Source organism: Canis lupus, chromosome Y, assembly GCF_048164855.1.
Source record: "Canis lupus baileyi chromosome Y, mCanLup2.hap1, whole genome shotgun sequence".
NCBI lineage: Eukaryota > Metazoa > Chordata > Mammalia > Carnivora > Canidae > Canis > Canis lupus.
The window spans coordinates 67,844-79,959 of record NC_132877.1 but is presented as its reverse complement, the minus strand read 5'-3'; the positions used below and the strand labels follow the sequence as shown (position 1 = coordinate 79,959).

The following is a 12,116-nucleotide window of genomic DNA, read 5'->3' as shown; positions in this document are numbered from 1 at the left end:
GTCCACGCAACAACCCAAGACCGTGGCCACGCATGGCCGACCGCCGCCCTCCCACCCACGCCGTCCACGGGCAGCACGCCACAGGCAATCGTGGCATTCGTCTCAACACCGTGATGAGCCACAAGCTCGTAAAACTCCGCGCACAGCGGAGGACCGCCTGTGGGGCCTTGCCTGCAAAATGCGTGGAGCAGCGGAGCTCCAGGGGTGCACCCACGCCTGCCCCTTGCACCCTGGAGGCAAGAGCCCCAGCTCGGGAGTCATGCGCAGGACAAAACGGCTCCGGAAACGGGATCACAGCCACGGGTGGGCACAGACAACTCCCAGGGCTACATCACGGTCGCTGCCGCCCAGAAGGCATCTGATCAGAAGCACCGAAGGGCACTCGTTTGCGTCTGTGATGGGAGCAAAGCGCCCCGGCGGCCGCGGGACCCCCGCCTTTGCTGTGCGGGGACGTGAGCGCGGGGTTCAGAGCTGCGCAGTCGAGGGCCACGGCGGTGGCCCGGTGTCAGGCCGGGTGAGGACTGAGCTGGCTGCAGGCGGGTGGACCGGGACCGGGCGGGCTACGGGGACGCAGGCTGGGGTCACCTGCGGACATGGCCGCTCCGTGATCCTCTGCGGGGGGCAGGCGCGACGCAGGGCCACGTCCGCAGGTCTCCCGAGGACAGGTGACCCCACAGCCCAAACCCGCCGTCGGGCCCAAGGACGGCAGCGCAGAGAGCCTCCCCACGACACTGGGCTCCGGACAGAGGGCGAGGCCACGGCGGCGCGCGCACCTTGTCGTACAGCATCCAGCCGATGTACTTCAGGTAATTGTTGTCCAGGAACATGTCTGGGTACAGGCGGATCCAGCAGCCCAGCTCCCCCATGCAGATCACCCGGATGTCCGAGCTCACATCCCTGGGAAACGAGCAAGCGCATCACCCGGCGGCCGGGCGCATGGCAACCCGGGCTGAGCGAGGCTAGGTCACGGCCCGGGGCGCGGGGCACGCGGGGAAGAGCCTTACCGGTAGCGCGGCACAAATGTCCTTTTAAAGAGCGCGCAGATGATGTTGTCGATGGCCATGGGCTTGTTCTGGAACTGTGGTGGCACAAGGACAGGGGCGCTGGGCGGGGCGCTGCAGGCCGCCACCAAGCCGCGGCTGGGGGGCGGTCACCCCTCGACACGCGTCTGCATCCTCTACGCTGACCAGCCTGTGCCACTCGCTGTGGACCATCCCGCCCCTGGATCTGGGCCTCTGGGGCCGCCTCGCACATGCTGACCATGCACACACGTGGGCATATAGGGCAGGGGTGAAGGCGCTGGGAGGAGGAGCAGGAGGGGAGAAGGGGTGCAGGGAGGGGGGAGAAGGGGTGCAGGGAGGGGAGGAGCAGGGTGCAGGGAGGGGAGGAGCAGGGGTGAGGGCGTGCAGGGTGAGGGTGGGGGATGCAGGCGGTGCATGGCGGGGGGACAGGGTGGAGGACTGTGCTGCGCCAGAGGAACCTAGAGGGGCAGGACCCTCCGAGGTGCACAGTTGTCTTTCTGGAAGCTTCCTGTACCCCAAGGTGTGGATGCCATACAGGTGACCTCCCATGTGCTCACAGGTGTGGGGGGGCTCAGACAGCAGGGGGATGAGGGGGGCAGAAGCGGGGACAGGAGAGGGCGCAGGAGGCAGAGAGGCAGATGACAGTTTGCACCGGTGGAAGCACAGGTGAGCCCAGGAACAGACTCGTCTGTGAGCATCACAGGGAGGGGGGGCACCTGCCTGTCCCCGGGATGACCTCCCCCCAGGGTCGGCAGCTGGAGCAGGACAGGGACTGGGGGAGGGGCAGGGACTGCTGGCCCCGCTGTGCGGCCGCACCCCTCCTGGCCGCCGGCGTTTGGGAACCTGTAACCCTGGGGAAGGTCACAGCCCTGGGGACGGGATCTGTCCTCACCACTGGCGCCCATGCATGGGGTGCAAACCACACAGGGGGCAGCCGGGCGGCGGAGGGGCCCAGGGCGGACTCTGGCTCCTGCCTGCTTTCCTGCACAGTGATGTCCTCACACCTGGGTCCCCTCCCTCCCTCCCGTGCTGCCCCCCGCCCCCCGCGCCACCCCCTCACCTGGTGCCGGCGCTGGTCCAGCAGCTCCATGTAGTACTTGTGCCTGCCCTTGAGCTTGGTGATGCTCTCGATCTCGTACAGCCGCTGCGCCGTGCGCCTGCCCGTGCAGATGCCCTGGTTCACGCTGGCCAGCGCCGTCAGCAGCTTCATGGCTGCCAGCAGAGCGCGGCCGTGACCCCGGGCCGTGACCCCAGCGCTGGGCAGCACCTGCCACGCCAGGGCCCGTTCTGGCCGTCCGACGGGGGGATCAGGGTGACATGGGGGTGGGAGGCCGGGGCCGCAGGGGCTGCTGCGTCCTGCCCCTGCTGGGCCACACGTGGACGGTCCCCCCGATGATGAGTGTGTGTGCCGACCCGAGAACACGAATGGGCAACCCCGGCACGTACACACACCCGTGACCTCCGCCGCCGCAAGGTCAGGTTGGGGTGCCGGCGGGACGGAGTGGGCCGCACGCGGCCTCGGAGGGCACGGCCAAGGGACCGTCGCTGTGCCCCACCCTCCTGCCACAGAGGCCAGGATGGGACCCTCGGGGGCTCGCGCCACCTTTACCCGTGTCCCCTGCAGGCCCAGGCGTGGGGACGACGCACACGCGGCCCCAGTGGGGCTGACGCCCGCACACACGGGAAAGAGCCCTCTGTGTGCACGACCCGTCTGGCACCCGGGATCCGAGCCCCACGTGCAGCCTCCCGCTGCAGCCTTGTCCTGGCCCCTGCGCTCCTGCGCGGTTACCAGGTGGCGGCCGCGCGTGTGTGCGCGTGTGCGTGTGTGTGACGGTCACTCTGCAGGGCGCTGGCTGTCGGCTGCCGCACCTTCCGGAAGCACCCTTCACTTCACTCCCAGGACGGGAACCAGGACCCTCCACCGAGTCCCCGTGCTCCGCGCTGGCCGCGAGCGCCTGCCCAGGGACCAGCTACGCCAACGTAGCGACGCGCAACCAATGACCCGGTGTCTGGAGCCAGCGGTCGCTCACGAGACGTTAGACCCCACGGACGGTAGGACAACTGATGACGGTTGCGACACAAACAGGACCCGCCGGGCAAGGCCACTCCCGGGACTCGGGCGGACGGCAGCGCAGGCCCAGGGCCCCGGCACCGGGTCCGCCGCACCGCGCCCTCCCGCACACGTCGCCCTGGCCCGCCGCGCTCCCCCCACCGCTGTCACGGCCTTTGCTCCTCGCGGGACGGTGGGAGGAGCCGCTCGTGCCCCCGACACTCTGCTCCGGGTCCTCCCGCAGCAAACCCCGCTCCGTGGCTTCTGCGCCCCCGCAGCTCCCGGGCCCACCCGCCCAGCAGCCTCTGCGCCTGCAGGTCCGCACGCTGGCAGCGCGGGGTGTGGACACCAGCCCTGACACAGGCGCCCAGGCCCAAGCCCCCGTCCCCGGGGCCCCGCCCACGGCCCCGCCCCCGGGGCCAGTGGCCCCGCCCACGGCCCCGCCCCAGCCCCGTGGGGCCGCCCCCAAGCCCGAGACCCCGCCCCCAGTCCGTGCCCCGCCCCCTGTGGTCAGTGGCCCCGCCCCGTGCCCCCCCGCCCATGGCTCTGCCCCCGGTCTGTGGCCCCGCCCCGAAGCCGTGACCCCGCCCCTGTGGCCAGTGGCCCCGCCCCAGCCCCGTGGGGCCGCCCCCAAGCCCGAGACCCCACCCCCGGGGCCAGTGGACCCGCCCCATGGCTCCGCCCCCGGGATGTGCGGGGGCCCGAGACCCCGCCCCCTGTGGTCAGTGGCCCCGCCCCGCCCATGGCTCCGCCCCCGGTCTGTGGCCCCGCCCCGGAACCAGTGGGTCCGCCCCCCGGTCTGTGCCCTGCCCCCAAGCCCGTGGCCCCGCCCCCTGTGGCCAGTGGCCCCGCCCCGGACCGTGGCCCCGCCCCTGTGGCCAGTGGCCCCGCCCCGAAGGCAGTGGCCCCGCCCCTGTGGCCAGTGGCCCCGCCCCCAGCCCCGGGAGCCGGCACCCGCCCGGCGGCGCCTCACCTGCCAGGGAGCTGGTGTGCCGCAGGCTGTACACGGCCGAGTTGGTGAGGCCGCTGAGCATGCAGATGACCGTGTCCATGAGGTGGCCGTCACACAGCACCGACGAGTGTGTCAGGTGCACCAGCAGCTCCGTGAACTCGCAGAAGTTCACTCTAAACCGTTTCCAGAAGGGCCCCGGCCCCACGATGGGGTAAAAGTCATTCTGCTGTGTTGAAGACAGAAGGGGGGCGAGGTGCTGTGTGACGGGCACAGGGGACTGGGCCCCGAGATCGCGACCTGGAGCTCTGCCCCGCACAAGGGTCTCCGGGTCACACGAGCACACCCTATGAACCTGGGGGTCCCACATCCACGCTGACACAGGGTGACCCCGCGAATCCCTGACCCTGCACCTGGGGGGTCACAGGTCCACGCTGACACAGGGTGACCCCACATCTCCCTGACCCTGCACCTGGGAGGTCACAGGTCCACGCTGACACAGGGTGACCCCGCATCTCCCTGACCCTGCACCTGGGAGGTCACAGGTCCACGCTGACACAGGGTGACCCCATATCTCCCTGACCCTGCACCTGGGGGCGTCATAGGTCCATACTGACACAGGGTGACCCCGTGTCTCCCTGACCCCGCACCTGGGGGGGTCACACGTCCACATTCACCCGTGACCGCAGCTCTCACTCGTCCTGCACCTGGGGGATCACAGGTCCACAGTGACCACAGTGACCCCAGCTCTCGTACGCCGTGCCCCTAGCCAAGATCAGATATACACACCCAGTGACCCCACCTCCCTGAGACCCAGCAGCTGGGGGTCACATATCCACAGCCACCAGGGTCACCCCATGTCCCCCACAGCCTGCACCTGGGCCGATGGTCCCACGTCCCCCTGGGCAGGTCGGCAGGCTGTGCCGGGCGGCCCCCACTCCGGCACGCGCCCCAAGGAGCTGGGCCCTCTGGCTGTGGCCAAGCACGTGCAGCTGCCGACCGCCGTGTGAGCGTGAAAGCTCCTTACAGGCACCGCTCTGGCCCGTGGGGCTCAGCCAGGTCCTGCTGTCCCCAAGGGACCAGGGGACTCCCAGGGACTCCACTGGGGAGGGGGTCGGAGGCCGAGGTCGGGAAAGGCAGCAGTGCTGGGCCTGCGGGCACGGGCACCCCCCGCCTTCCGTCTGCTTCCCGCCCCAATGCCCACAAGTCACCAGGACAGCCCGCGCCCACCTCCTGCAGCACACGTGACACGGGGCTCACGGGGACAGCCCTCCTCCCGCCGCCTCCATGCCCCTGCCCACACCCCTGCCCCGTGCACTCCTTGCGCTGCTCCCCGCACAGCACTCCCTCCACCCCGTCCCCCACGAATCACCCCCCTTCCCCCACCCCGGAACCTGTGGTTGCCGCTCGGTGCCCTAGAACAACTCCCTGTTCAACCACTCTGCACGCACACGCACACACTACACAAACCCTCACTGCGGGTCATTCCAACCATGAGCATCACAACACCCTTCGGGGGCTGACGCACCGAGTACACAGAACACGACCAGATCTAAATGTGCCAGTGTAGACAGATCAGTCAGGTCTAAGTGTGCCAGTGTAGACAGATCACTGTCACGGCTCCATGACACAGTGTAGACAGATCACTGTCAGGTCCAAATGTGCCAGTGTAGACATATCAGTAAGGTCTAAGTGTGCCAGTGTACACAGATCACTGTCAGGGCTCCACAACACAGTGTAGACAGATCACTGTCAGGTCTCAATGTGCCAGCGTAGACAGATCAGTGTCAAGTCTAAATGTGCCAGTGAAGATCGATCACTGTCAGGGCTCCGTGACACAGTGTAGACAGATCACTGTCAGGTCCAAATGTGCCAGTGTAGACAGATCACTGTCAGAGCTCCACAACACAGCGTAGATAGATCACCGTCAGGTCTAAACATTGCAGTACACACAGAATATGATCAGGTCTAAATGTGCCAGTGTAGACAGTATACAGTCAGAACTCCATTACACAGTGTAGACAAAACAAGATCAGGTCCAATGTACTGGTATAGATGGAACACAGGTGTCCCTGACACCATGTAGACAGATCACCGTCAGGTCTACATCCCACTGTAGACAGGACATAAGTCTAAATGTGCTAGTGTAGACAGATCACTGTCAGGGCTCCATGACGCAGTGTACACAGATCACTGTCAGGTCTAAACATCCCAGTGTAGACAGAATATAATCAGCTCTAAATGTGCCAGTGTAGAGAGAACACAGGTCTCCATGACACAGTGTAAACACGATGAGGTCTACATGTGCCAGTGTAGAGGAACAGTAAGGCTTCGATGACACAGTGTAGAAAGAACACTGTCAGGTCTAAATGTGCCCGTGTAGACAGAACACGATCAAGTCTAAATGTACCAGTATGGATGGAATAGTCAGGGTCCCATGACCAAAGTAGACAAAACATATCAGGGCTCCATGATGAAGTGTAGACAGATCACCATCAGGTCTAAATGTGCCAGTACAGACAGGACACGATCAGGTGTCAGTGTGCCAGTGTAGACAGATCACTGTCAGGGCTCCATGACACAGTGCAGACAGGACACATCAGGTATACATGCACATTGTAGGCAGCACACGGCAGGTAGACATTCCCAGTGTAGACAGAACAGGCTCGGGCCTAAGTGTCCCAGTGTAGACAGGACTCACTGAATGAACTCACTTTTGCAGGACGAGTCAGCTCTAACTGCCCTGTTGCGCACAGACACAGCCCGGCCCCACCACCTCACGTGGGCCCTCAGTGTACTCGGCGTGGACCGAGCGCCGCCAGGTACCGTCGCGCTGTGCGCAAGCCTGGGAAGCACTACTGTAGCCAGTGTGGACGGGACGGGTCAGGTCGGGGGGAGTTCCCCTCGCCCCAGTCAGGACCTGGTGAGGTCACAATCCAGCAGGCCGCCAGGACCCGGGCAGCGGGGCCCGCCTAGCGCTACCCGGCACACGCCGTGGCCCCTCGTCCACGACCAGGGCGCCCGCCCCGCACGGGGAACCCGACACGAGCTCCGCGGGCTCCGCGGACGTGGGGCTCGGCAGGAAACCACGCGGAACCGCCCCGTTCTGAAACTCCGCAAAGCGTGTTACCAGCTTCTCTGGCCACATGATGGTCAGGATCCAGGGGTAAGCCAGAAACTTCTTGTAGTACAGCCCGGTCTCCTGCAAGAACAGAGAAGCGGCGGTGACGTGCAGCGTCCCCGGGGCACCCGACTGGCTCCGGCGGGCCAGGCCCGTGCAGCACGGGCGCTCGGAGCACCTCCGACCCCCCGGGGGCCGAGGCCCGTGGCGGAGGGGGCCCTGCTCCGGGCGGCCGACAGCGCGCGTGCCCTCCTCTAGGCAGGAGTCCACGTCCGCCCTCACGCCAGCACCCTTGGGAGGGGCGGGAACGTACAGCGGCCACGGGGCGCAGCCCTTGGGTTCACGGGCTCACGCCCAGAACACACACTGCGTCTCCCTGGAGGCCAGGCAGGGGAGAAGGCACGGCACAGATGCCACTCGGCACAGATGCCACTCGGCGGGGGGGCGGGGGCGTGTGCTGCTCGCGCTCCCCTGGTGCACGCCCTACGGCCAGTACGTGTGTCACCCGCCTGCTGTGGGCCCTGCACGCACGGCATTTCCCCGGAGAGTGTCCTGCTCCTTGGAAGGCACAGGGTCTCCCGCGACGGAGGCAGGGTGGGGGGCTGGCAGAGCCACCACTGCTGCTTCTGAGGTGGGGGAGACTGAACACGACCCCGATCCACGACGGGGGCTCCCCGAAGAAGAGGCACAATCTGAGTCAGGGCCACGCCGAGTGACCCAAAGGAAGGACCTAAGTTTTGGGATGTGGAGGCCAGAAGAACAGCAGGGGTGTCCCCCACAACTGAAGGCCTGGGCTCCCCACACCCCTGAGCTTGCGGGCTTAAGGGGAGCCCACCCGGGGACAGACGGTGAACATCACATGGGGTCCCAGCGGGTTCTGGCAAACACACACAGTGGCACACACACCAATGCATGGGACTACATACATTCGCTCACGTGCACATATACACACATGCAGCACAGCACAGAGGCACATGCATGGACCTGCACACACACTCGCTCACATGCACGCATGCACAGCACCATTCAGAGGCACATGCATACAGATGGACCTGCACACACTCGCTCAGGTGCACACAGGCACATGTGCATGCACACACAGCACAGCAGCACGTGCACAGAGCTACACACACACGTTTGCTCACCTGCACATATGCACACGTGTGCATGCACAGCACAGAGGCACATGCACACATGGACCTACATAATACTCATGTGCACATCTGTAGACATGCATGTATGCACAGCACAGAAGCACATGTACACGCATAGACCTACATACACTCGTGCACATGCACGTGTGTGTGCACAGCAGTGCTGTGGCACATGCACACACAGACCTGCACACATATGGACACGTGTGAGCATTACAGCACCATTCATAAGCACATGCACATACATGAACCTGCACACAAACTTACATGCACATATGCACACGTGCGTGCATGTACAGCACTGGACAGAGGCATATGCATACGCATGGACCTGCACACACACCCCCCCTCATGTGCACACGTGTGTGTACGCACAGCACGACTCAGAGGCACATGCACACACATAGGGAGTGAGAGGAAGGCAGGAGAGTATTAGCTGCTGAACACACTCGAAGCTTACACGTCCTTCCCCTTTTCTTAGTTTAGTCGTTCCAAATAAGAAATCAAAGAAAAAAGTTACTGTTCTTTGACCTGATTCACAAGACTCTCGGAGGGCACTGTGAAAGTGTTTTAAGATACGAGCCATGAATGCAGAAATTACGCCCGTCCCTGAAAGGACGAGTCGATGAGCAAACCGCGGTCCCCTCACACAGCGGAACAGGGCGCAGGCTCGAAGAGGAAGGACGTTGTGCACCTGCTGTGGACGGACCTTGAGGACGTGGTGCGCAGTGACATGAGCCAGCAGCGGCAGGACGGCTCCCACCCCAGAAACGGGGTGGCCTCCCTGCCCGTGCCCCACCCCGCCTGTGGGCGCGCGTGCCGGGGGGCGGCGGGGCAGCGGCGCTCAGGAGGCAGCTCCCGCCCCGCGGCCCCGGGCTCCCGGGCTGCACGGAGCCCGCCGCACCTGGTCAAACTTCTCGGTCATCTTGTGCACCACGCTCTTGCCTTGGTTGCTCTGGTACAGCTCGGCCGTCACCACCCCTGCAGAAGAAAGGGGGACACGTGGCCCCAGCCGCCTTCTCCCGCGTGGTGACGCCTCGTCCGTGAGAGAGGGGGCGAGGCCGCAGAACCCGCAGCTCCCACTGTCTGCACGGTGGGGCCTCGGTGAGGCACGCACAGGGTGCCCGTCGGCCGCCGCAGGGGCTTCTCGACAGGCTGGTGGGCCCCGCGGTGGCCGCAGCAGCTTCCAGAGGATGCCCTGGTTGTCCCCGGTGAGGACGACTGCTCGAGGTGTGACGCACGCACGGGCGAGGGGCGCACTCAGCGGCGGTGCGTACACTCACTGTGAGCGCCCATCACCAGGGCCCACTGCAGGCAGCCCCCCCCCACACGTGGGCAGCGCCCTCTCGTTTCCCCGGCCCAGGAACCGCTGAGACGTCGTCCGTTGGTGGCTGGACGTGCCCGTTGTGGGCATTTCATGCACAAGGGGTCACAGCTGTGCGGTCCGGTGCCTGCACATCCCCCCGAGCACCATGTGTTCACAGTCCATGCACGTGGCAGCAGAGGTCAGCGCTTCCCCACTGCCTGTCGCTGAATAATCTTCACCCCTCGATCCCACGACCCAGAGATCATGACTTGAGCTGAAACCAAGTGTCAGATGCTTAACCAGTGTGCCACCCAGGTGCCCCTGCGTCCCTCTTCTTACAAGGACAAGGTCTCATGGGACCAGGGACACCCTAAGGACTATCTTCCTGCTTCCATCTGCAAAGATCTTACCTCCCAGTGAGGTCACATCCTGAGGTCCTGGGGTCAGGACGTGGGCACATCTTCCCTTGGGGAAGAATCCATCCTTTGCTCTGAGATGACAACGCTGCTCACAGAAGCAGCAAGCTCTCCCACATAAAGGAGCCTCCGGGCCACCCTGGCTCTTAAATCCGCACGTAGGCAGGACAGGCAGGCCCAGCGAACCCATGTTTGGGGACACCCACAAGTGCCCAGGAGCACAGCTCACCTTCGCAGCCACAGCACTGGACGAAGAAGCTGATGAGGTCCAGCAGGGCCAGCTCCCTGTCCTCCTTATACGACTGTACCCACTCCTCGACGGCCGTCTGCATGGGCAACAGCCACTGGTGAGCACGCGAGTGTGAGGAGGTGCATGTGACAGGCCAGCCGTGAGGACACGTGTGCGATCATGCATCAGATGGCCAGTGGTGAGCATCTGTGTCTGTGATGAGCAGTGTGTGATAGAGCAGTGTGAGCAGTGGTGCACACATGTGTGATGAAGGGCATGTGACGGGCCGACCGTGAGCACTTGTGTGTGTGTGTCTGTGTGTGATGAGCTGCATGTGATGGGCAGCAGTGGGCACTCATGTGTGTGTGTGTGTGTGTGTGTGTGTGAGATTAGATGTGTGAGCACTTGTCTATTTGTGATGAGCTGTGTGTAACGGAGCAGCTGTGAGCAGGTGTGGGCACACATGTGTGATGAAGGGCATGCATGGGCCAACCGTAAGCACTTGTGTGTGTGTGTCTGTGTGTGGGATAAGCTGCATGTGATGGGCAGCAGCGGGCACTTATGTGTGTATGAGATCACGTGCATATGGTGCACAGTGGTGAGCATGTGTATGTGCATGTCTGTCATGAGATATGTGTGTGACAGGCAGTGGGGGCACTTGTGTGTGAGGTCAAGTGTGTATGACAGACACGAGTGAGCACTTGTGTGTGTGTATAGGTGATGAGGTGCATGTGACAGCCAGCAGTGAGCACATGTGTGTGCTCATGTGTGTAAGATGAGGTGTGTGTATGACGGGCAGCAGTGAACACTTGTGTGTGCACGTGTATGTGATGAGGTGCATGCGACGGCATCAGTGAGCATGTGTGTATGTACATGTGTGTGATGAGGAGCATGAAAGCACACATATGTGTGAGATATCACGTGATGGGTAGTTGTGAGCATGTGTGTGTGAGGTCCCCTGTGTGCAACAGGCGGTGACGAACACGTGTGCATGTGTGTGTGAGATCAGGTGTGGGTGATGAGCAATGGTGAGCACGTGTGTGTCTGTGTGAGGGAGAGAGCAAGTGTGTGTGCTGGGCAGCACTGAGCACCTGTGGGTGTGCACATGTGTGTGGGATCAGGTGCATGTGATGGGCAGCTGTGAGCACGTGTGTGAGATCAGCTGTGTGTAGGATGGGAAGTGGTGACCACATGTGTGTGCACGTGAGTGTGAGATCAGGTGTGTGTGCCGGGCAGCACTGAGCATGCGTGTGTGCACGTGTGTGTGCCAGGCCACAGGGAACACGTGCAAAGGGCATACGTGACAGCCGGAGGGCAGGCTCACACGGGGCTGCGGCGCTGCTGCCTGCAGCGGGTACTGAGTCCGCAGACTCCCACCAGGCGCCCCGCCCGCACCCACGCCCGCACCCGCACCCCACTCCCACACCGGCTTGTGCACCCCGCTCCACACCCCACACCCGCTCCCCGCTCCCACACCCGCGGCCCACGCCCGCACCCGCTCCCGCATCCACTCCCACACCCTGCTCCTGCACCCCGCGCCGGCTCCCCGCACCCGCTCCCCGCGCCCGCATCCGCTCCCGCACCCGCATCCGCTCCCGCACCCGCGCCCCACGGCGGCGGCGGCACCTGCACGGAGCTCCTCCCCAGGGCGACCATCTCAAAGAGGGTCAGCTCGGTGGTGACGGCCACTCTCCTCTTGCGTGGCTTCCGCGGCGGCCGCCCTCGCCGGTGGTTGCCCTGCCCGCTGGCACTCAGGCCCCCGGAGGCCGCTCCCTGCGTCTGAAAGCCAAGGCGAGGACGTGTCGGGGCTGCACCCTGCGCCGGAGCCCCGTGTCCCCGGGAGCCCGAGGAGGCCCTGCTGAGGTCCTG

At 64.4% G+C, this 12,116-nt stretch overlaps 1 protein-coding gene across 1 annotated transcript in view; it reads right to left on the bottom strand.

Annotated features, from left to right (window-relative positions):
* Positions 1–12,116, bottom strand: part of LOC140629042 (cohesin subunit SA-2-like) — a 48,311-nt gene that overhangs the window by 23,640 nt on the left and 12,555 nt on the right. Inside the window, exons 4-11 of the mRNA XM_072818439.1 lie at positions 11,874–12,026; positions 10,248–10,344; positions 9,201–9,277; positions 7,152–7,223; positions 4,046–4,250; positions 2,083–2,234; positions 1,005–1,078; positions 774–897 (exon numbers count right to left, since the gene is read on the bottom strand). Coding sequence (XP_072674540.1) covers positions 774–897; positions 1,005–1,078; positions 2,083–2,234; positions 4,046–4,250; positions 7,152–7,223; positions 9,201–9,277; positions 10,248–10,344; positions 11,874–12,026 — 954 coding nt within the window. The remainder of the gene's footprint in view (positions 1–773; positions 898–1,004; positions 1,079–2,082; positions 2,235–4,045; positions 4,251–7,151; positions 7,224–9,200; positions 9,278–10,247; positions 10,345–11,873; positions 12,027–12,116) is intronic.